We start from the raw sequence: 24,669 nt of genomic DNA on the forward strand, positions 1-24,669 counted from the left end.
GGAAGAGAATTGCTGAGCTTGGGGATTGCTAACTGAAGACCAGAAATGGTAACTGAAACTTCCTGGTTTGTGTTGCTGTTACTCACTGCCTACATGACGCATCCTAATTACATTCGGATTCAGCAAGTGGAGGAGAACATTCCAGGCTTGAGCATGTTTGCGGACTGGAGACAATCAAATACCATTAAGATTTTGTTTTTGTATGGCAAGGTAGCTGGGGCCAGCCAACCAGCTGGATGCTCAGGGATACCAGCAATTGTGACGTGAAGGCTTTGATTCTTCTACCTGGAAGATACCACCTAATGACAGAGGAAAATGGCCCCTGTGGTCCTGTGTTCACCATCGTGATAATCAGTGCCTATAGCAGCTTGGTAACAGGTAACAATACTGAAAGCAATAAACTCACAAAGACATAGGATAAACATTTGATGGAAGAAGCTGCCTGTCATGAATTGGTTTCTTCAGCCATCAAAAGTACACCATGTGAAGCTAGTCCATTAACAACGGACTTGGCTTGCTGCATGTCCATCCTCTTAGCAGGAGGCCAGTAATACTGCAAACCAGAGTGTGATTAATGACCACTGCGGATAAACCCATTGTTAACAATGGAAAAGACTGGAGCTCATTATCCAGAAAGCAGAATACTAAGAGGCTGACCCGATAAACGCTGTTGAAATTAGGAAGCAAGCTAGATATGGAAAAAACTTCTGCTTGCTGGGGAGACCAAACATAAAGACCACAAACATAAGATAGTCATTGATAAAGTTCAGTTAGAAATTCAGAAGAAACCATTTTACCCAAAGAGTGATTTAGATATGGAACTTGCTTGGATACTGTTAAGGAGAAGCTGAACAAACACGATAGAGACAAAATTCAAGATGGTTTAGAGGACGGAGGAGGCATTTCAGTCCATCAAGTCCATGTCTGCTCTTAAAGCTAGCTCCCAAGGAATAGAAGCATATATTGCTAGACTGAGAAAGTGGGGTTGGGAGGAGGATTGTGTGGATCATAAACACGAGCATGGACCGGATGAGTCAAATTATCCATTTCCGTGCAATACATGTTATTGGGTCAGTTTGGTTGGTTAGCTGAATGGCCAGGCTATCATGCTATGAGTTCAATTCCTGTTCCAGCTGAGGTTATCATGAAGGTTCCTCCTTCTCAACCTCTTCCCCTTGCCCAAGGTGTGGTGGCCCTCAGGTCAACCACCACCAGTTGCTTCTCTCTAATGAGCAAGCAGTCCTCGAGAACTAATAGTCACTTCCCTTTCTTACTTGATACTGTTAAAACATTTGAAGATGGCAACCATCTCTTTTTTAAGGGTTTATTATGGAGTTTCTCCCTTACTATGGCAGTCAAATTGACGCATGGCTCTGTGAACATTTCCCTGAAAACTGCACAAGCCTACAACTACCAGAAACATTGTTAGGGAAATTAACTTAAGACCTGATTTTGGTGTTTCAACCAGTAGTTCACCGAACCACTGAGCCATGAAGGAGAAGTCACAATTCTCCAAAACCTCCCAGCCCAGCATCTAAGTTTCTCCATCATCAGCCCATTGCTGAATTGTAGATATTGACTTATTCTGGATGGTACCCCCATGAAAACATTCGATAGCATGCCTGGGTTTCCAGGTGGGAGCCTAGACATAGTCGATTATGACACAGTGTAAACCAAACAAGCCAAACCCAACACTCACCATTCAGCACAGATTATTGGTTGGTGGATTCAGTTTAGGCACTTTGGTTGTTCCTCTCCCTTCAAGAGGAAAGGCCACTGATAAGAGTGGAGGTAATTGTCCTCCTAAGTGCACGATCTCCACCTAACTGATCCCTACATGTAGAAAGGTTCCAGATTGTCTCCAGATCTGGTGATGACTGGTGTACATGCCTCACTTGGGCAAGGGCTGCCAATATCATTCAGGGCCTTGGCACTCAGTTTCCTCCCAGAATTGTGCAGAGTCGGGAAAGGTAGAACTTGAGCTGAAACGTTCTGCCAACGCGGTCAAATATCCTGTTGCTGCCTCATCATTGGTTTTCAAACCTCAAGACCCAGTGGGTGACCAGAACCTGCGCAACGCCACACCAACAAATGCCCATCATATTACAGAGAAAGATAAGTGTAACAGACCAGTTAAAAATGTTTTAGTTGCCTATCAGATCAATGGACCAATCGTTAAACAAGTAGCCAAGATCTTTTATACCTGGAAATGTCAAATCATTCCATCAACTTAACTAAGTTAGATACACATTGCAAAGTAATAATGCTCTGATGGCTCTAAGGAATTCCTACACAGTGAGTCCCAACCACAGCTGCACTGTCTGGTGGGAAACAATCTAATAGAAGTTCACCTAATCATATCGTACACTTCTTGAGCAACTTATCCAAGAGTAACACTAACAGCAATGTCTTATTAACAGGAGGAACCGAAATGAGAGGGAAAAAGTGCTGGAGTTGCTTTCCTTGAAGCAGAGAAGACTGGGGTGGTGGCCTGATTGAGGTGTATAAAATTAAGAGGAGCATAGTTAGGATAGACAGGAAGGTCCTTTTCTCCTGGGTACAGGGATCATTGACCAGGATCATAGATTTAAGGTAAAGGGCAGTAAGTTTAGAGGGGATGCAGGGAATATTTGTTTCACTCAGAGGATGGTAGGAATTTGGAACTCATTGCCTATAAGGATGGTAGAGTCAGGAATCCTCATAACATGAATATTTAGATGTATACTTGTGAAACCAAAGCATGCAAGGCAATGGGCCAAGTGTTGGAAATGAGATTAGAATAGTTAGGTGATTGTTTTTGATTGGTGCAGACTGATGGGCTGAAGGGCCTTTTTCTGTGCTGTAGACATCTTGGACTCTTATTTAAAAAAAAGCAACACAATGAGGTAGTTACGATAAGTACCTGATGTTTCAGGCATTATTTTATTATTTTTGCAAAATGTTATACATTTAAAGTAGGCAACAGTAACACATTAGAGAGAAATAGTATCCAGACCATCACCATGAGGAGCTGAGGGAATATTTTGAATTTTAATCTCGATATGTAAATTGCACTATAGGTAACTCAGACTGAAATAATCAACTCAGGTTGTGAATCGAACCATTGTGTTGATTCACAAGGGTGTGGGGGGTCATAATCCCATTACATTTGGGAATTGGCATATGTCCATCATGTTGTGACCAGTAATGCTGTAAATATCTTCAGAGCCAAATATCATTTTGGCACTTGTATTTTAGCAATGGATTAGGCTCAAAACTTCAAAAGTACCTTTCCTCAGCAAACTTTAAGCTCAATCTTAGTGGTCAGACATTGCTTCCAGACAAGTAGCAATATGACAGACTCTGAACTCTCCTTTAAAACAGCCTAACTCAGTTGTCTTTGAGGAGACAGCTCACTGCCTTGCTCTCCAGGGCAATTACAGACAGGCAAGCAATGTTGCAATGTGAACATCCTGTGACTGAATGAAATGAAAAACAGCATTAATTTAACTCCACCCTAAGACATAGAAAACATTACCATGTCTTCCCAGCAGATTCCCAGTGAGCTTTGTTGAGGTGTTGCACTGAATTTGCACAGTGAACAAGACCAGAAAGACCATTTTGGGAAAGAAAAATGATATGCCTCTACCAGTGCTCATCAAAGGTTAATTTGTTCGGATCACATTGGTCAACGAAAAGCAAAAATATTGAGACCTCAATCAGGGTCCCAGTCCCAATGAGCAAAAATAGATTGAATTGTGGGGAGCTATACAAAGGCTTAACAAAATTAACATGTTCCATCCGAATAAAGTGTTAAAAATATAAAGAGTAGCAGCAGGTGGTTGAAATACTAATGAAATATATTAAAATTAATTTACAAACTTAAAAGTTAAATATAAATAGAATGGTGACTCATTAACTCATAAACACACAAGCTGCTTTTGATAATGGCAATTTCTCCTCCCCTTTTTAATGAGGCAAACATGGAGTTGGCAACTGAACTCAAAGTCTTCAGCCGTTTCAGAATCACTGTGTTATCTGGCCATTATACGCTGTGAAGCAAAACCAGTCCAACTTTTTTAGGCTAAAAGAACACAGCAGTGATAAAACACTATTTGCAGTTTAAACACTAAAGATGGACAGAGTAATACACCATATTATTCCAAGTATATTTTCAGTTCAGTAAGCATGGAGTTATTTTACTCAGCATTTCCAAGTTCAAATTATATTGAATATTTGGAGGTGTCATGAAGCTAGGTATTTCACCAGTGAGTGAAACCAGACGTTGTTTGTGGAAGCATTAAAAGCGCCAATAAGTTTATCAGTAAAAGAAATGCTATGTTCTGTTATCCTATACAGAAGGTGTGCATAGCCAATGTGTAACAGTACAGCATTAATGCAAATCAAGATAAAACAGTTCACATTACAGAACAGGAAGTACTGGAGGTCTTAGAAATCATAAAGGTAGGTTAATCTCCAGGATCTGATCAAGTGTTTCCCAGCACGTTGTGGGAAGTTAGGTAGGAAATTGTGGGGCCTCAACAGAAGTATTTGTATTATCTATAAACACAGGTGAAGTACCCAGAGGACTGCAGGATGGCTAATGTTGTGGCATTTTAAAAAACAAGACTGTAAGAAGCAGCCTGGAAACTACAGACCGGTGAGTCTTGACATTGATGACGGGTACGTTGTTGGAGGTGATTATGAAAGATAGGATCGACATGCATTTGGAGAGGCAAAGATTAATTAGGGATAGGGTCTGCATGGCTTTGTGCAAGGGAAATAGAGTCACATAAAGAGTAATAGCAGATGGTTGAAATATTAACGAGCTGAGTTTTTTTTTTAAGTAACCAAAAAGATTGATTAGGGCACAGCAGTAGAAATTGTTTACTTGGGCTTTGGTAAAGCCTTTGACTAATTAGCAAAGTTAGATCACATGGGATTCAGGGTAAGGTTGCCAATTGGATACAAGATTGGTATGACGGTAGGAGACAGAGGGTGGTGGTAGAGGCTTGTTTTTTTTGGTCCAGAGGTCTGGGTCCAGTGGTGTTCAGTACTGGGGCCACTCTTGTTTATCATTTATATAACTGATTTGGATGAGAATATAGGAAGCATGGTTAGTAAGTTTGCAGATGACAGCAAAATTAGTGGCACAGTGGATAGCGAAGAAGGTTCTCTGAATCATTGGGTTCAGTGGGATGAGGAGTGGCAGATGAAATTTGGATAAATATGAGGGATTGTGTTTTGGTAATGCAAACGACAACACGACTTATACAATTAATGGTAGGTGGCCCTGGGTAGTGCTGTAGAACAGAGATCGAGGGGTTCAGGCACATAATTCTTTGAAATTTCAGTCACAGATAGGCAAGGTGGTTAAGGTTTGAGTACGCTTACCTTCATTGCTCACACCTGAGTACAGGAGTTGGGATGTCATGTTGAGGTTGGACAGAACGTTGGTGAGGCCACATCTAGAGCACTGTTTGCAGTGCTGGTCACCATGTTTTAGGAATGTCACTAATAAACTAGACAAGGATCAGAAAAAAAATTACCAGGATGTTGCCAGGACTGGATGGTTTTAGGTATAAAGATAACCTGGAAAGGCTGGGACTTTTCTCACTGGAGTGCAGGAGATTGAGGGGTGATCTTGCTGAGGTTTATAAAATCATGAGGGGTATAGATAAGGTGAATAACAAGGGTCTTTTCCCGAGGGTGGGGGTGTTCAAAACTAGGGGGGCATATTATTAAGATGTGAGGAGAAAGATTTAAAACAACATGAAGGGCAACTTTACTTTTATACAGAGTGGTTTGTGTGTGAAATGAACTGCCAGAGGAAGTGGTGGATGCAGGTACAGTTAGAACATTTAAAATACATTTGGATAAGTTCATGAATAAGAAAGACTAGCCATTTAGATACAGAACTGGCTCAAAGGTAGAAGACTGAGGGTGGTGATGGAGGGTTGTTTTTCAGACTGGAGGCCTGTGACCAGTGGAGCGCCACAAGGATCGGTGCTGGGCCCTCGACTTTTTGTCATTTACATAAATGATTTGGATGCGAGCATAAGAGGTACAGTTAGTAAGTTTGCAGATGATACCAAAATTGGAGGTGTAGTGGACAGCGAAGAGGGTTACCTCAGATTACTACAGGATCTTGACCAGATGGGCCAATGGGCTGAGAAGTGACAGATGGAGTTTAATTCAGATAAATGTGACGTGCTGCATTTTGGGAAAGCAAATTTTAGCAGGACTTATACACTTAATGGTAAGAGCCTAGGGAGTGTTGCTGAACAAAGAGACCTTGGAGTGCAGGTTAATAGCTCCTTGAAAGTGGAGTCGCAGGTAGATAGGATAGTGAAGAAGGCGTTTGGTATGCTTTCCTTTATTGGTCAGGGTGTTGAGTACAGGAGTTAGGAGGTCATGTTGCGGCTGTACAGGATATTGGTTAGGCCACTGATGAAATATTGCGTGCAATTCTGGTCTCCTTCCTATCGGAAAGATGTTGTGAAACTTGAAAGGGTTCAGAAAAGATTTACAAGGATGTTGCCAGGGTTGGAGGATCTGAGCTACAGGGAGAGGCTGAACAGGCTGGGGCTGTTTTCCCTGGAGTGTCAGATGCTGAGGGGTGATCTTATAGAGGTTTACAAAATTTTGAGGGGCATGGATAGGATAAATAGGCAAAGTCTTTTCCCTAGGATCGGGGAGTCCAGAACTAGAGGGCATAGGTTTAGGGTGAGAGGGGAAAGATATAAAAGAGACCTAAGGGACAACTTTTTCACGCAGAGGGTGGTACGTGTATGGAATGAGCTGCCAGAGGATGTGGTGGAGGTTGGTACAATTGCAACATTTAAGAGGCATTTGGATGGGTATATGAATAAGGAGGGTTTGGAGGGATATGGGCCGGGTGCTGGCAGGTGGGACTAGATTGGGTTGGGATATCTGGTCGGCATGGATGGGTTGGACCGAAGGGTCTGTTTCCATGCTGAACATCTCTATGACTCTATTTGGAGGGATACAGGCCAAGTGCTGGCAGGCAGGACTAGTTTAGTTTGGGAACATGGTCAGTTTGGACTAGTTGGACCGAAGGGTCTGTTTCTGTGCTGTATGACTTGGAGTCAGAGTCAAGGGTATGTCAATGGAAGACATTTTCCCTGGCCTATTCAAAGGCTGAAGCAATGAATACTTGGAAACTGCCAGACGCTGCCGAACCCTCACCTGATGCACATTCTCCTCCTGCTCCCATGTCACTCAATAATGTCCTGCACCCCCTTTCCTCCCCAAAACAAGGAGGACCACGTTGGTCTTTATCCCACAGTAAAAATGAACGTTGCTGGGAATATTCAACAGGCTCAGGCAGCATCTGTGTTGGTGGGGGGGAATGAAATTAACTTTTCAGATCGATGGCCATTTATCAGAACCACCTTTCCACTTAATTTAGGAATGCAGAGCTGGTAGCAATTCTCCCAACTGCCACCTTCCTCAGCAGAGATCCCTTGAACTGTACACATTGTGACAAGGGGAGGGAAGAGTGAGAGTAGGGATTTAACTGTCCAGTCACACTGTAAGCGCCTGTAAAAAGAACGCACTCAAAGAGTGTGATCAGGGCAATTTATTCTTAACTGTGCTGACCCACGGGGAAATCCAAAGAGAGAAAGCACTTTAGACAAAGGAAGTGCAGAAAATGACATTGAGGTAGATCAGCCTCGATCTCATTGAATGGCAGAGCAGGCTCAAGGGCTGAATATTTTCTCTCCTGCTTTTATTTACCAAGTTTCAATTATAAATGACAGCTCTGTCTGCTCAGGCATTTGAATGAAACCAGAAAGAAACCAATTGTCAGAAGGGTAAAACTGCACCCCACACATTACAAGTCCCCACTGAAGACAATGCGGAAAGGATTCGTTTGTTAAAAAAAAAAATTACTCTCAAACTCCTCCTCACTTTTGCAAAATATTTCTTGATTTCTCCTGCTTTCCCCAGCCAGGAATATCAGGGAGATACCTGTTTCTTCAAAGTTCTCCTGAAACAAGCCTCAAAGGTGATGGCTCCCTGTAAACTCAGAAGGGAAGGGACTTTTCTTTGGGGATCCCTTGCAATGTCAGAACCACAGCGTGCAATAGATGATCAAGTGCTGTTCCACCCAAGGCAATGTCATGACCCACTGGTCATCACCAGGGCTGCATCCTGACTCAGGTCCTACCTGCTTCTTCCAAAACCCTCCATTTCCTTAAAAGTCCTTCTCAAACCTTCACCACATGTTCTGGTAACATCTCTTAACTTGCCTCTCAAAGGCTCAAATGTCTGTTGCTACAGCTTCTATACTTAGGATCCCTTATAAATACAAGTTGTATTTCATCAAGGTACACTGAAACTGGAGGACAGGATGGCTCGTGAGAGTGATTAAAATAATCGAAACAGTTGAGTAAAATAAAACCCCAGTACACTGCCCTTACTTGATCTGGTGAATGGCTGTATTGATCACAGCTAGTGAGCTAGGCCAGATGTCAGTGAGTAGCCCAGATCAAAGTCAATCATTGGCCTCTGGGAAGACATGAAGGTTAGCGTGCAGGGTGACAACATTCACTGTTTATTTAAAAAAAAATCTCCGTAAGATGATGTACAAAGTTGCAGCATGAAAAATATGGAGTGCATCAACGTGAACGAGTAGAGAGGAGGGTTTCATCTCTTCTCGGAATCATCAAACCGAGGTAGAGGAAATGTGGAAAAGGAACAAACTCCCAGGCTTCTCTCTCTCTCACCCACACTCTTCCCAAAATGTCTCTCCATCCAACATTGTGTTTTGGATCTGCCTGAATGACAAATGAGATTACAGAAACCCAGCGGGGAAAACAATCACGTCTAGATAGCTTCAATGCAAGCTGTTGAATATTTATAAGAGGTGATAAGACATGGAGTCCTCAGTTGGAATAGCATTTTATTACAGGATTAAAACCAGGTGGGGTAACAATCATGTTACTGTCCTATTGTAACGTCAAGTGCATTATTAGTCTATGATACAATCACAAATGATTCATAATGTAGTTTTTGCACCAGGATATAACAGATAGGCTACATTCCGAACAGCTCACCAAACACCACCAAAGAACTGATGCGATGTTTTGAGTCAGGACTCCCCACACACGTATCAACTCTGGAAGAATTTGCTGCTGTGCTCAATTCATGTCTGCCTCCCGAATGATTTCCGCTTAAAACACCAATTAATTCGGCGATGATTCCAGTCGATGTTCTATGATAAAAGCACAGCAGGTATGCACTTGAATCTGGCCACCTTCCTCCTTTTAATTTAAATCTCCAGAGACATCATGACAGTCGTGTTCATTAAAAATCCCAGAAGGCTGCGAGTGCTGGTTAAAAATAAAAGGACCGTCAGGACTATGGCTGAGCTGGGCAGGGACTTTTGCTGTCCAGCATCCAGCCATTTGAAGAGCCCATCGTCTATACCCTACACTCTTGGGCAAGCAGCTTCTTAGTGTTGGCCTTCACCAGCCTGTTTCATCTAGGTGGACCCCAGCAGCTCCACTGAGAGCTTGGATTTTCCTGTGACCCTACGCCCTGTTGTTTTTGAAATAGGCACGGGCCAACTCTCGCAGGATTTTCATATCCTTCTAACAAAGCCATGACATTAAACAACAGGGTGCTTTGGCAGCTTAGATTTCTTCCCTTGCAAGCATCATCATCTGGTTTGTACAAGCCCTTCAACCAGATTCCAGGTTATGTTCTGCATGTTGTCCTGTTTCTTGCCTGAAATGATTCCACAAATGTGCACAAAAGAAACTTATATTCAATGCAAAATACCTATATAAAAGATGCCATCGGTGATCAGCATGTTCATCCCTAAATACAGTTATTACTACATATTATGTACATTAGAGTGGTATCTATTGTACCAGCATAAACTGCAGCTGGACAGAGTCATCTTACAGTGGACTGAAAGATCATAGATGCTTTCCTAATAATGTGCCGAAGGTATTACAAATGTAACTAAGCGACTCTCGGGTTTTTTATTTTCCAATGTGAATACCACTGAGGGTCAGTTAAACCTCGTCCCTCTCCCACTTGTCCATGGAGCCATCTATCCCACAGAACGCTCTCTGTCTGCTCCATCCTGGTTCAAAGAAAGAAAATGAGACACTGCGAACCAGAGGATAAATGTCTTTTGACCACCGGCAAATCCTGGCTCACTTCCTGCTCAGGGTGATTTTCACGTAGGAGGTGGGTACGTAGCCTTCCTCCCCATCGCTCCGCCTCACCCGGGTCCATCCATCACCCTTGTCCTCCTCAATCAGTTGCAGCACCTCTCCCTCTGCCATTGGAATGGTGCCTTCGCTGTTACCTGCAAGGAACAAATCAGAGTGTTAACTCATTGTTTTGTCCGCACAACCCTTCAGTGTGCATGCCCATGTGTTCAAGAGCTGGGACTGGGACAGGAGTAGGCCATTCAGCTCATCGAGCCCACTCCTGCACTCAATTTGATCATGGCTGATCATCTGTCTCAACACGTTTCCACACCACACACGTCCAGAAATTTGTTGATGTCAGAGACAAACTCTGTTTGGACTCTCGGAGTTCAACTATTATTGCAGCGTTATGAACGAGTGGTGTGGCTGGAGCGAGAGGAAGTAGAAATGGTGTCTCAGCTATGGCTCAGTGGTTGTCATTCCCCTCAGAGTTAGAAGCTTGTGGATTGGAGTCCCATTCCACACTTGAGTGCAAATTCTAGGCTGATGCCCCAATGCAGTACTACTGGGAGGTGCTACCTTTTGGTAGCCATTAAACGGGGGTCCAACTCTTCCTTCAGGAGGGCTTAAAGAATGGCACAACTGAAAAATGGAGCAGAAATGTTTTTACCAATATTTGCCCCTCAACTAACATCACTAAAATAGGAGAGATTACCTGGTCACAATCACACTGTTTTCTGTTAAAAATCACACAACACCAGGTTATAATCCAGGTTTAATTGGAAGCACTAGCTTTTGGAGTACTGCTTCTTCACCTGATGCTAGTCCTTTCAATTTAACCTATTGGACTCTAACCTGGTGTTGGGTGATTTTTAACTTTGTACACCCCAGTCCAACACCGTCATTTCCAAATCACAACTGTTTTCTGTGGGAGCTTGCTGCACACTAAATGACTGCAATGTTTCCTAGATTACAAACGGATCATCCTTTCAGAACAAACAGGTTCCAAAATGCTTCGGGATATCCTGAGGTTTGTGAAAGGCCCCATACAAAAGGGAGCATTTCTTTATGTTCAAGAAAAAGAGCGAGGGCTCCCCACCCAGGCTGAAGAGTGAGGTGTGCCATGCACTCTAACACCGTGCCAAATCATCAGATCAGGTCAAAGCTGATATTGCTTGCGCACCTTCGAGATAATCCCAATGAGGGCGTGGCGATGGAGGGTTTGAATTTCTGCTCTATTTTGCTACCTTAACATAAATGCAGTTAGACAGTCATCCAAACACAACACCTTTGGTGTGCACACAAAGATCTGTAACTTGGACTGGGCCAATGGGAGAGCTGACTGGTTAAAGCTAAACTACTTTGAGGTCAATGGATGGAAAAGAGGGAAACAAAACAAAATGGGAAAGCACTCTTTCTCACAAACACACACACACACACACACACACACACACAAACAAATGCAGCTTCTGAATTCATTGCTGCAGTTGGGCAAGTTCTAAATATTTGATTAGTTTGGAAAACCATTCTCAGTCTGGGTTGGTGCAGGGATGATTGGACTGTGGGGGACACACTATCAAGCCATTGATTTGGCTCCATGTACACTCCTGCAGTGAATTCAGTTCTACTTACTGAGCACAAGTCCATTTGGATTTATACAACTAAAGATTGAATATGTAGTTCATGGTCAACCTGCGAGCTTGCCCAATATTATCTTAAATATTAGCTATCTATACGAGGACTTTGTGAAATAGACAGAATCTCATTAGGAATACTTTAATGCTGGGAAACTGGGCACATGACTGTGTGGAGGTTACTTTTTATACAGAAGGTAGTGATGACAAAGAGTATTGTGATGGGAAAAGTGGACCCAGATGTTGTCACATATGGAGGAGGAACAAGAACCAGGGTCTAAATATCTCCTGGAGGACGGAATAATATCGTGCTCTCTAACTCATACCAAAATCTAAAACAGATTGTACTTTGTATTCAGCAAAATGTGAATCTGGTCTCTGCCTCTTTTCTTAAAAACCTTGTAGATTTTTCATGGTGGCCCACATTTTAAATCTTAAATCTCACTTATACAGAGCTCCCAAAGAGAAAGGGCTGCATTCAGATATAGCCCCTTGGTAGCAAATCTTACAAAGGACTGCATTCAGATATAGCCCCTTGGTGGCAGATTTTAAAAAGGATTTCATTCAGATATAGCCCCTTGGTGGCAGATTTTGTACAAGGACAAAGCATCAGTGCCCATTTTCCCAACAGCTTCACTTCTGTCTTAGTTATTTCAGAAAGGTCATCCATCTTACCTTCAAATGGATACAGAGCAGTTGAGCTTCCTATTGGATGAGCAAGATCGTCCTCAAAATCGTCAAACTCTGAGACAGGAGAAGGCTGCACCAATGGTTCCTGGCCGCTATCATCAGAATAAGTTGTGTCGGGGCTGGTTTAAGAAGAAAAGGAACAAACATTTCAAACCAATTCAGAACTCAAATCTCTGGTGTCAGCTGTGTATCAGTGGATAAGTATCCACGTCAGACTGGTCTGTGTTGACTACTTATTACCCTTAGATTGACTATGACTCTGCACTCCTGGCTGGCCCCACATATTTTACCCTATGTAAATGGGAGGGTTATTGAAAATTCTGTTGCCCATGTCTTAACTAGTTGAAAATTTAGGCTGACACTACAAGTGTCTGAGGAATACTGGAGTCTGAGGAATACTGGATGCCACCTTTCAGGCAATGAAGCCCTACCTGCCCTCTGTAGAGACTCAGCAATACTCCTGTGCCATTCTACACAACTTTGTCTTTAAGAATTCCTTTGGCCCAGCAAGTCCACACCGACTCTCCGAAGAGTATCCCACCCAAGCCCATTCCCCTCCCCTATTACTCTACATGTCCCATGACTAATGCACCTAACCTAACCTACACATCCCTGGACATGATGGGCAATTTAGCATGTCCAATGCACCCTGACCTGCACATCTTTGGACTGTGGGAGGAAACCGGAGCAGACACGGGGAGAACGTGCAAACTCCACACACAGTCACCCAAGGCTGGAATCGAACCTGGCTCCCTGGTGCTGTGAGGTAGCAGTGCTAACCACTGAGCCACCGTGCTGCCCTAGGGCATTGATCATAGAGTCCTTACATTGAGAGAGCAGGCTATTGGTCCATTGAGTCCACGTCGACCCCCACCCCAAAAAGGCAGGAGATTTGGCACTCAGTTAAAATGTTGAGAGAGCTGATGCAGACACTATGCACCAAATGGTCTGCTTCTGCATTGTAACAATTGTGTGATTCTATAATTACTGCAGGGGAGCTGGAAACAGCATGGACTGAAGAGAGTTTGATGAGGTTTGGTGAGTCTGACCTGACACTGGTTTGGATAGCCACAGTGAGTGCAGGTAATGTCCATTCAATGGCCTAAACAAGTACATTGTTTGCAATAAATGACTCAAGTTACCACTGAATAAATGGAAACCGGGAGAACTATCCAAGGGACTCACTTACCTTTCCTTATCGTGCGACCCATTGTTATTCAAGGAGGGAGAACGCTCACAGTGGGGAGTGTACTGCAAGTAGCTGTCATTGCGTGAAACCAATTTCGCTTCTGCATCAGCCAGCCACATCTTCAAAACAAAACCAAAGGTTACTGTACCATATCGTTTGCATGTATTTAATCAAAGTACTGTGGATACTGGAGATCTGAAATAATAACAGAAAAGGCTGGAAAACTCAACTGCGGAGGGAGAAACAGGGTTAATGGGGTCTAATATGACTCTTTTACTCCGAAAAATAGAAGAGTCATGATGGACTCAAAATATTAATTACTTCTCTCCCCACAGATGCTGCCAGAATTACTAGTTACCCCAGCTTTCTCTGTTACTATCTTTTACACTTTATACTTTTCTCTTATCCTTAGGGCAGCACGGTGGCTTAGTGGTTAACACTGCCACCTCACAGCGCCAGGGTCCCAGGTTCGATTCCAGCCTCGGGCGACTGTCTGTGTGGAGTTTGCACATTCTCCCCGTGTCTAGGTGGGTTTCGTCCCACAATCCAAAGATGTACAGATGAGGGCAAATTGGTCATGCTAAATTGCCCATAGAGTTAGGTCCATTAGTCAGGGATAAATATGGGGAATGGGTCTGGGTGGGTTACTCTTCGGAAAGTCAGTGTGGACTAGTTGGGCCGAAGGGTCTGTTTCCATACCATAGGGAATCTAATCTTACTGAACCAATGTTGCTCAGGTTGTGATTCTCTTGAGATGGTGCATCTTCCTCACAGGTAAACCGAGAATGGAACTCCCAAAATAATCACAAAGCCGTACTTTGATAGTGATCTATGGGCCAAACCTCTCAGGGCTACTTTGAGGGTTAGTTTTGCCTCCTTGAGATGAGAGATTATTAACAGCCCAACTTCAAAACCATTAATCCCGTCTCACATTTTTCTTGTTGAGATTTCTCTATCACGGCTGATCTGAGTTGAAAACACTCCCGCTTCCCGAAATGATAACTACAGGTTCTCACCTCGTACTTCTGAATCTCATTCCGTAGCCTGTCAATCTGTTGGTTTGTCTCCATTATTCGGGGCTCAAGGCTGTTTGGATCGCCCATCTGTGGGTTCCGTTGATAGACATCTTTCATCTTATCTAATGCTTCACTGAAAGAGCAAATCAAGGCAGAACATCAATCCTCCATTTCTATTCCTAGCCACATGTACAAAACATACACCAAATGATGGAACCTGGATGATCTCTGGTACGCAGGGATTGTCTAATGAGCTAAGCATGGCACTCTACTCACTGGAGTTTAGAAGAACAAGAGGTGATCTCATTGAAACAAATCTGATTCTTAAGGGGCTTGACAGGGTCAATCTGGGAGGATGTTTCTCCTCATGGGAGAGTGTATGACCAGAAGGCACAGTCTCAGAATTTAAGGCTGAGATGAGGAGGAATTTCTTCTCTCAGAGAGTTGAGTGCCTTTGGAACTCCTTGCCATAGAGAGCTCTAGGGGCAGAGTCCTTGAGTATATTTAAAACTGCTTGATCAGTTGGGACATTGAGTGTTATGTGGAAAGGGCTGGAAAGGGGACGAAATGTTGGATCAGCCACTATCTTATTGAATGGTGGAGTAGGGTCAAGGGGCTGAATGGCCCGCTTGTTCCGATTTGTTATGGTATTATAAATCCCTTCAGTCTGGATGTGATGGTCTGACATCGAGCTGGGGTTCTGTTCCACTAATGCCAGTTATCCTCTTGCACCTCACCCAACATACCAACCTACATAGGTGTGTCTTGACTGTTGAGCATTCTTATTACACCCAGTGGGTTAGCTCTTTAGTGGCATGACGCTAATAGCAGAGTGAAAAATGCAGCTGATTTTCATCAAATTCCATACTGATCCTCACCCAACTCCAGCCAAGACTGAAGAAGTCTATAATGGAGAGGGGAGGCAGTAGTCAGTCTGTCTGTATGAGCATTGGAGATGAAGTTGGGTAGCTGGCTGGGGGGGGAAGCACCCCAATTATTTCTGCTATTGTTGGACTATGAAAAGGAAGAGAACTGTTCAAAGTGAGAAAGAAATAGAGAGAGAGAGAGAGAGAGAGAGAGAGAGAGGAGCAGTAATGCACCGTGTTATGTGGCCAATACCATTACTCATAATTCATTGAGAACTAAGCAAGCACAGCAGTAACCTGTAACAGGAGCTTCCAAATTGTTTATCCCTCGTTGGTGAAGCACGTTCATGTGATGAAATCTTAAGGACCACATATAAGAGATTAAATCCAGCTCCCTGCTAACTTTTGAGCACCTCAAGTGTGGGTAAGTGTTAACATTCTGAACTGAGACTGTGTTGCTGGAAAAGCACAGCAGGTCAGGCAGCATCCGAGAAGCAGGAGAATTGAGGTTTCGGGCCAGAGCCCTTCATCAGCCCTTAACATTCTGAACTCCCAATAAGTCAAAATCGCAAGGTGCAAGTGCTTTTCACATCTGGAGATCAAAACAAAAGTCAAAGTGGACAAGCCAACTAATGAGCACAAATTGGACTGAGATGCTCAGTTTTGGCACCCAACTGGTAGTTTCCCTAGCTCTGATCTAGGGGTCCCATGTTCAAGTTCAACCTATTCTTGAGGTGGGTATTAATATCACTGGAAAGGTCACTGATTGGAGAAAAGCATCTTCAACCCCCAGAGAAATAGCGCTACAGATTTTCCTAAAATACTCTCCCAACTGTGACTCATCAACAGCGCAATTTTTTTTTTACCCTCTTTTTTTCCATCGCCATACTTGTCTGAAAACACCCAACCTCGTGTGATGTCAGAAGCTAAGCAGACTCAGGCCTGGTTAAAACTCGGACGGGAGATCACCTTGCAATACCAGGTGCAGAGAAACAATGGCCACCTGTTTGTTAGGGCTTGTAAAAGGGTCAAGTTGCTGTAATCTTCCCAGACCATAGAGCTATTCTCTCATTAGAGAGATGACTGGTGGTGGTTTAACCAAAGGGTCACCACACCTCAGGAGAAAAAAGAGCCAAGGCGGCAAATCCTTCATGGTAACCTCAGCTGATAGCAAAATTGGACCCACTGTGTTGGCATCACTCTGTGTGCCAAATCAGACACATACGGCTCCATTTGCCACATGAGTAGCCTAAACCACTACTGTTATGATAATCCTGCTCTTTAATTACGTAGCGATTCCATCATAAAACTCAAGTTAGCTGAATGTAAAAATACATAAAGTGAGAGACATGATCTTTGCTACGGGTAAAACGTCCGTTTACAACTGCAGTAAATGGACTTGCAATAAATGCTTCATTCTGTGGACACAATTTACTAGGGGTTGGGCAACAGAGAGATAATTTACTTGAAATACATGCAGCAAAGAACACTATCATGTGTGACCGGTCACAGTTCAGTTTTATCACTTCTCAAATTAAAAAATCACCACAGAGATGAGAAAATAAATGAGCAATTCAGTTACACTCATCAAAACTTGACTGACCCATCTCAATGTGAGTCAATCCTGAAGTAACTGGAAGCCATCATTAATCATCACTGTTTTAGTGCTTATTTGCATTAACAGAATGAGTTGGAGATAAGGTGGCCACTCCCACAACCGTAGTGTTGGCAATTGCCATCTCATGACTCTTTCCTTTCAGACTTGAACTTGATCACAGACAGTTCACAGAATTACAGAGTCCCTACAGTGCGGAAACAGGCCCTTCGGCCCAACATGTCCACACCAACCCTCCGAACGGTAATCCACCCAGACCCATTCCCCAACCCTCTTATCCTATATTTACCCCTGACTAATGCACCTAACCCACACATCCATGGACACTACGGGCAATTTCCCATGGCCAATCCGCCCTGACCTGCACATCTTTGGACTGTGGGAGAAAACCGGAGCATCTGGGGGAAACCCCCATGCAGACACGGGGAAAATGTGTAAACTCCACACAGACAATTGCTCGAGGCTGGAATTAAACAGGGTCCCTGGTGCTGTGAGGCAGCAGGGCTAACCACTGAGCCACTGTGCTGCGTGATTTCTGGAGTAGGATGGTTATTTTAGGTTAAACAGTTTGGGTCTGTAACCAGTGGAGTTTACAAGAACCAGAAGCGATCTTACTGAAACATAAAAGATTCCAAGAGTACGTTTCAGGGTGGATACTGAAAGGATGTTGCCCTGTGTGGGAGATAGTAAAGTCGGCGGACAGTTTAAAAATAAAGGACCACCCACTGAAGACAGAGATAAGGAGGAATGCTTTTGTTTCAGAAGGTCACAAGTCTGTGCAACTCTCTGCTCCAGAACATTTGTAAGGCTGAGTAAGGATATCAGGGGTAGACAGGAAGTGGAGTACAGGCCAAAGTTAGATCAGCTAATTAAAAGGCACAGCAGATTTGAATGGCTGAATGGTCTGCTGCTCCTAATTTGACCATATATGTCTTCGCTAGAGTGTATTCTCCTCAATTTGGAACTGAGGCACACAAGACAGTCCCTAGGTTCAATCGCTGATCTGTGTGGATTTTAGCAAACGGTTAGAGAACTGCTCTGTCTCTTCATGCTATTGATCAGAGAAGACATGGACTTGATTCAGTCCCCATCAAGACAAAAAGAAATGAAGAAGTTAGCTATGTAGTCTGCAAGAAAATGCAACAGATAAATTCAAAACTGTCCCAATTCTAATCTGGAGGAGGCAGTACCCTATGTGATTTCAAAACTGCACAAGTGAACAATAGGGATTACAACCACTAAAAGAGCCGTTCAAATCACACGGAGGAAACAAAATTGGGTTCCACTTTGCATCTGCTCCGATTATGTCAGCATCACAGACTAATATTCATATTCCACCACCTCCTGAGGAAGCTGGAGGTGACATGGCAATGTCACGAGGCTAGCAATCCAGGCATAGGCTCGTGCTCTGGGGACATGGTCTCGATTCCTATCGTGACGGCTGGTGGAATTTCCATTCAATTAATACAATCTGGAATGCAAAATTAGTTTCAGTTATGGTGACCATGGAAACCATCATCAGTTGCTGTAAGAACACGTTTGGTTCACTGATGTCCTTGAAGGAAGAAAGTGTGCTGTTCTTACCTACAGCCCACAGCAATATGGGTGACTCTACAAACGCCCTCCAAAATGGCCCTAGTGAGCTGGTCTGCTCATGGGCAACAAATTCTGGCCTTGCCAGTGATGCCCACAACCCACGAAGGAATAAAAATAATTAAAACTATGTGCTGAAATGGAGGTCCTGAAAATGAAAATTTTAGAATCGAGAAGTTGTGGTCTTGATTTCAAGTGTTGGGGCTGTGATTCTCTCCTTTGGCAGCTTATGGGATTGCTTTTGTGAAGAACAATTGTTGGTTTACTTGGAAACAAATGGCCTTTTGTAGTTAGCGCAGATTTGCATTTTTTTGTCACTGCTGGAAGGCAGCGGGAAGCAGTTTCTGCTGCTTTCCTGCAGCCCCAATACACCATTTGCAGAATTTACCTCTGGTCCACTTGTTTCTGCAGCTCCTTGTTCAGATCTTCAATTTTCTGCTGAAGTTTTTTTCGACGCTGCTCAGGGGGTAGGTGACTAAAGTCCTCAGATACAATGAGCTGCGAGGAACAAACCTGGGTTAGTGAGTGATCATGTCACACAAGGTTGCTACAAAGTACAGCAACAAAAACAGGAGTTCTTCCCCCCTCCCCCCACCACCACCACCATATTCCCAACATGATTTGGTTATAGGGAAAAGATAGAGTTACTTCCTAGGAGGAGGCCATTCAGTCTACTGCATCCATGTGAATTCACTCCAGCATTAACTCAGCAAGTGCCACTTCCTGAAACTACCCATTGCTTTGCAAATCCTCTCTTCAGGCACTTGTCCAACTGCCTTCTGAAAGCTACGATTGTGTTTGCCCCAGTCCCACTCCCAGGCCGTGAATTCCACACTCCGAGCAGAGCAAAGAAAGTTTCTCTCATCATTTCTTTTTGGAAATCATTTTTAAAAATGGGTTAACTCCATTTCTTCACCCTTCTCCGAATGCAAAGTATTTCTGCCTCACTCTATCCGGATTCTTCATAATTTTGAGCACGACAACTAAATTGCCTCTCAACTTTTTTTAAAAAAGATTTAGACTAGATTCCTTACAGTATGGAAACAGGCCCTTCAGCCCAACAAGTCCACACTGATCCTCCAAAGAGTAACCCACCCAGACCCATTCCTCTACATTTATCTTTGACTAATGCACCTAACACTATAGGCAATTTAGTATGGCCAATTCACCTGACCTGCACATCTTTGGATTGTGGGAGGAAGCCGGAGGAAACCCACGCAGACAATGTGCAAAATTCACACAGACGGGCACCCGGGGGCAGGAATCAAACTCGGGTCCCTGACGCTGTGAGGCAGCAGTGCTAACCACTGAGCCACCGTGCCGCCCAATCATTCCAGGGAACTGGAGATCCTTCCCCCTGCAACTCTGAAGTTGTTTCTGTACACAATACTTTATCTGAGGCCAAACTTGAGTTTTAACAAAAGTTTAAAACGCTTTTATCTGGTTGAATCCTGTCACGCTGTTTGATTTAAACACTATTTTCTTTTGCTCAGGTTAACTCTGGCCAAAACAGGCTAACTTCATTATTTAATCCTCATGGTTACCACAGATATTTTTTCCTGAAAATTAGCGTCAGTCAGCAATAAAAAAAAACGTTTGAACCTCCCACCGCAACGCTGTCCACAGAGCACTAATAAATTTTCAAAGCAGCAACTTTCTCCAACCACCTTCAACACATCAAGTCTGAGAACAACCCGTGCTTTTGGAAAACTTTTACCTACCGAACACGAGTCAAGGCTCAAGGGGCAGAAAGGCCAAATGCTGCCCCTAATTTGTAAGCACATCTGGGACAGAGAGGATCTTGGGTCAGAGGAACAAGCAGCTCATGGGAGTTACAGGCGGAAGGATGGTTCAGTGACAGTACAAGGGAAACCACATAAAAGCCTAAAGATGGGGGCAATCATTTTATCAGAACACTGGGGGACAGCGGGTCAGTGTAGGTGAGACAGGACTGGCTGCCAGGTTGAGTAAGACTCGAGGTCAGCAGAGGAACAACACCTCAACATCTGCCGAAGGTACAGCACAGCCCTCAGGGCTCAACTCTGAGCTGAACAATTTTGAAAAGTGAATGGCTTCCTCCATGGTCATTACCTAACCCCATGCCCCAGACCCTGTTCTGTACTGAGATCTATCAGCACAGCCAACCCATTTTCAATGTTCACATTTCCCGATAGCACCCATTCTGCATCTTTCTCTTTCTTCTAGCTTTTCTGTGCATTTCCTTTTATTTATCCCTCCCTACACACCATCTCCATCCATTCAACCACTCCCACCCCACCACTGCCCCTTTTCAAACCCCACACATCAGCATAAAGCACCGTTTCCCAGCTGCTTTCAGTTCAGACCAAGGGTCAGTGGAGTGGAGATGTTAACTTGTTTTTTTTTCCCCTCCCCACAGAAACCTGCTGAGTTTCTCCAGCACAATGTTTTTGTTTCAGATTCCAGCACCTGCAATTCTTTGTTTTATTATCGAAAGGCAGAATGGCAGAGCTGGACTCCATGGAGGGTGGAGCATGAGACAGCAGTTTTGGAGTGTTTTCAACCACTGGAGATTGTGGGTCAGTCCTATCCCAGTACCTCTGCCATTCACAGGAGGAGAACTGATGTGCATCTGGTGAGAGACTTTAACCAAATCACTAGGGACCTGTAAGCAGGCCACACGACTGGGTCCCAGCTCCAGACTGATCTGAAATAATCTGTGGCTGTGTCAAGAAAACACAGAGAAACATCCTGACTATAAGAAAGCAGATGTCCAGCTGCAGAAAGGCTCAGGATAAAGAGGCCCTCACTGAAGGAAATGAAAGCATGTTGAAATATTTTAGTTGCTGCACGACAACTAAGTGTTGTACAGTGAATATTGCTGATACAAAAACACTTTTGGCACAGTCAGCATTTCGGGTCTAGTGAAAGGGCGCAGAAAAGATTTACAAGGATGTTGCCAGGGTTGAAGGGTTTGAGCTATAGGGAGAGGCTGAACAAGCTGGGGCTGTTTTCCCCAGAGCATCAGAGGCTGAGTGGTGACCTTAGAGAGGTTTATAAAATCATGAGGGGCATGGATAGGGTAAATAGACAAAGTCTTTTCCCTGAAATAGGGGGATCCAGAACTAGAGGGGATAGGTTTAGGGTAAGAGGGGAAAGATATAAAAGAGATCTACGGGGCAATTTTTTCACACAGAGGTTAGTACGTGCTTGGAATGAGCTGCCAGAGGGAGTGCCAAGAGAATGGTGCTGGAAAAGCACAGCTGGTCAGGCAGCATCTGAGGAGCAGGAAAATTGACTTTTGGGCAAAAACGTTTCATCATTCCTGCTGAAGGGCTTTTGCCTGAAAGTCAATCTCCATGCTCCTCGAATACTGGCTCTATACTCTTGGCTCTAATCTCCAGCATCTACAGTCCTCACTTTCACCTGCCAGAGGAAGTGGTGGAGGCTGGTACAATTGCAACATTTAAAAGGCATCTGGATAGGTATATGAATAGAAAGGGTTTAGAGGGATATGGGCCGGGCGCTGGCAGGGGGAACTAGATTGGGTTGGGATATCTGGTTGGCATGGACATGATGGACCGAAGGGTCGGTTTCTGTGCTGTACATCTCTATGACTCCATGACCCTTCATCAGAACACTGGATCCAAAACGTTGACTGTTTTCTGTCCACATTTGATACCACATCTGCTGTGTTTCTCCAGCAAATTTGTTTTTTGTTGGATTTCCACTATCCACAGTGAAATAACTCCACAGATGCCACTATCCTGTCACCAAGTCACCCTTTATTTACACGTGGACAGTACTTGACACTAATCCAGCTACCTCAGAGCCAGCTGTCTGAGTGAACAGAACCCCTGACCCTCCTGTTCATATCTGTCAGCCAGGGCTCCCTGATTGGACCAGGTTCTGGATTAGTGGTGGTGGAAAAGCACAGCAGTTCAGGCAGCATCTGAGGAGCAGTAAAATCAACGTTTCGGGCAAAAGCCAGTCCAGTCAGGGAACTCATTCTGTAAGTTCCACCTGGCTGACCTCATTACTTTGGTTTTATTTTTGTGACGGAATTGCTTTCCCGTGGCATACTTATCTTGACTCCTGTCCCTCAATGCTAGTCTCTCCCTGGAAGATTTCAACAAGATTCACCCCATTTTTTTTTGTGAATAGTTGGGCTAATAAAGATAACTACAGCAAGCTCAAGCGGTCATCAAAGTCCTATTGATCAACACTGCCGCAAATGGGGACGTCATCTTTCTGACTGTTTCAGCAGCTGAGTGGCTGGGACGGGGCTGGGAGTGTGGCAGATTCAGATAACTCCAAAGTGAAAGCCAGCAATCTTAGTGATTGAAGAAACAAGTATCTGAAGTTCAGGCGAAGAGAGTTTCCGCAGCAATTTCTGTTTTTGTTTAAGTCTAGCCTGACATTGATTCTGCTTTGGGTTTTCTTTTGAGAAAGGGAAGTCTCACAACCGGGCAGCAGGGGGTGCCATTTTAAGGTTGATGCCCAGGTCAGATGAGGAACTGCAGGATCCATCATTCCCCGTCTGGAAGTGTTGCAGGATGGTAAACACACACAAAATACCTCCCACAAGCTCAAGGCAAGAAATGACGGTACAACAGTGTCGAGAGTAGGAAAGGTTTTTGTGTTTCTCACTGGATTTCAGCAGTGATGGTAACACGTATGTTTACAAGTCTTTCAATCAGAGGACAGGCTAATCTAATCCACACACCGAAAAGAATTAGGGTAAACAATAGCTTGCCCAAAATGAAATATTTCCTCATTTCTCTTACACGTTTTCTTCTGCATACCTCGAACCTGTGCTGGAGGGCAGCATTCCCTGTACCAAACTAGTTCCGGTATTTGAAGTCACTGTTGGTGGACAACAATTGCCAACACAGCCCAGGCCAATCTGCCTGCACCAGCCATACTTGCTCACAGACAACCGATTGGCCAACTCTTACTTAGTGCTCTGCTATAGCAGAGGCATTCTAAGATCTCACACACCCACAACACTTGTGTTGAATCACAGACTGGCACAGCACAGGTAGAGGCCATTCAGCCCACCCCGCCTGTACTAGCACTTTGAAAGCACTCTCCAATTAGACTCGCTCTTCTTGCTCTTTTCCCATTGGCTCCGTACAGTTGTTCTCTTCACCCGTCAAACACTTATCCAACTTCCTTTCCAAAGTTACGACTGGGTCTGGTTCAGTCTCCATTTCAGGCAGCACAGTCCAAATCAATGCAACTCACTGCATTAGAAAAAAAAATTCTCAACTTCTCTCGGCTGTGCCTGCCAATGACATTAATAAATCCTCGTGTCACTGAGCCTCCGCCATCGAGAACAGTTTCTCCTTAGTTTGTCGATCAGAATCTTCCAAAGTTTTGTAAACCTTTCATCGATCCTGAACCTCCTCTGCTCCAGAGGAGATCAATGTCAATTTTGACCGTGCTTCATGACACACCTGAAGACTCACCCCAATACCAATCTCTTAGAAATTCCCTCTGTACTCTCGGCCAGACCTTGGCATTCTTTCTGAAGTATCCAGAATTGGATACAACCTTCTAGCAGAGGCCTGACCCTGTGATTCACTAAACTTTGGCAAAACCACTTTGTTGTTGTACTCAGCGTTTATGAAACTAGGTGTCTGAGAACTCTAGCTCACAGGGCAATTTGAAACCTGCCAATCGACAGAATGTTCCTCCCCTGAAATGTCACTTAACTTGTTTTGCTTCAAAATTGTTATCTTTCCTTCTTGGTGGATCGCAATCCAGTTGTTTGCGACCACAGTGCACCATCTGGCAGGAAACTGGTGGCACAAATAGAATAGCATCATGCTCTTCCTCATGGTCCTAGTGCCTGACAACAAATAATGACACAGCTCGCTGACTACAGACATTGAAAATAGGAACAGGAAGCA

The 24,669-nt window shown here is 44.0% G+C and overlaps 1 protein-coding gene across 2 annotated transcripts in view; it reads right to left on the minus strand.

Annotated features, from left to right (window-relative positions):
* Nucleotides 1–8,891: 8,891 nt before the first annotated feature.
* The window catches only part of LOC140468129 (cdc42-interacting protein 4 homolog), a 127,457-nt gene continuing 111,679 nt past the window's right edge, over nucleotides 8,892–24,669 (minus strand). For both annotated transcript variants that reach the window (XM_072564321.1, XM_072564322.1), the window contains 5 exons: nucleotides 19,164–19,273; nucleotides 14,702–14,834; nucleotides 13,686–13,804; nucleotides 12,482–12,615; nucleotides 8,892–10,327 (listed from right to left, as the gene is read on the minus strand). In XM_072564321.1, the coding sequence (XP_072420422.1) occupies nucleotides 10,173–10,327; nucleotides 12,482–12,615; nucleotides 13,686–13,804; nucleotides 14,702–14,834; nucleotides 19,164–19,273 (651 nt within the window). In that variant the 3' untranslated portion in view covers nucleotides 8,892–10,172. The remainder of the gene's footprint in view (nucleotides 10,328–12,481; nucleotides 12,616–13,685; nucleotides 13,805–14,701; nucleotides 14,835–19,163; nucleotides 19,274–24,669) is intronic.

This window comes from Chiloscyllium punctatum, chromosome 46 (assembly GCF_047496795.1).
Source record: "Chiloscyllium punctatum isolate Juve2018m chromosome 46, sChiPun1.3, whole genome shotgun sequence".
Lineage (NCBI taxonomy): Eukaryota > Metazoa > Chordata > Chondrichthyes > Orectolobiformes > Hemiscylliidae > Chiloscyllium > Chiloscyllium punctatum.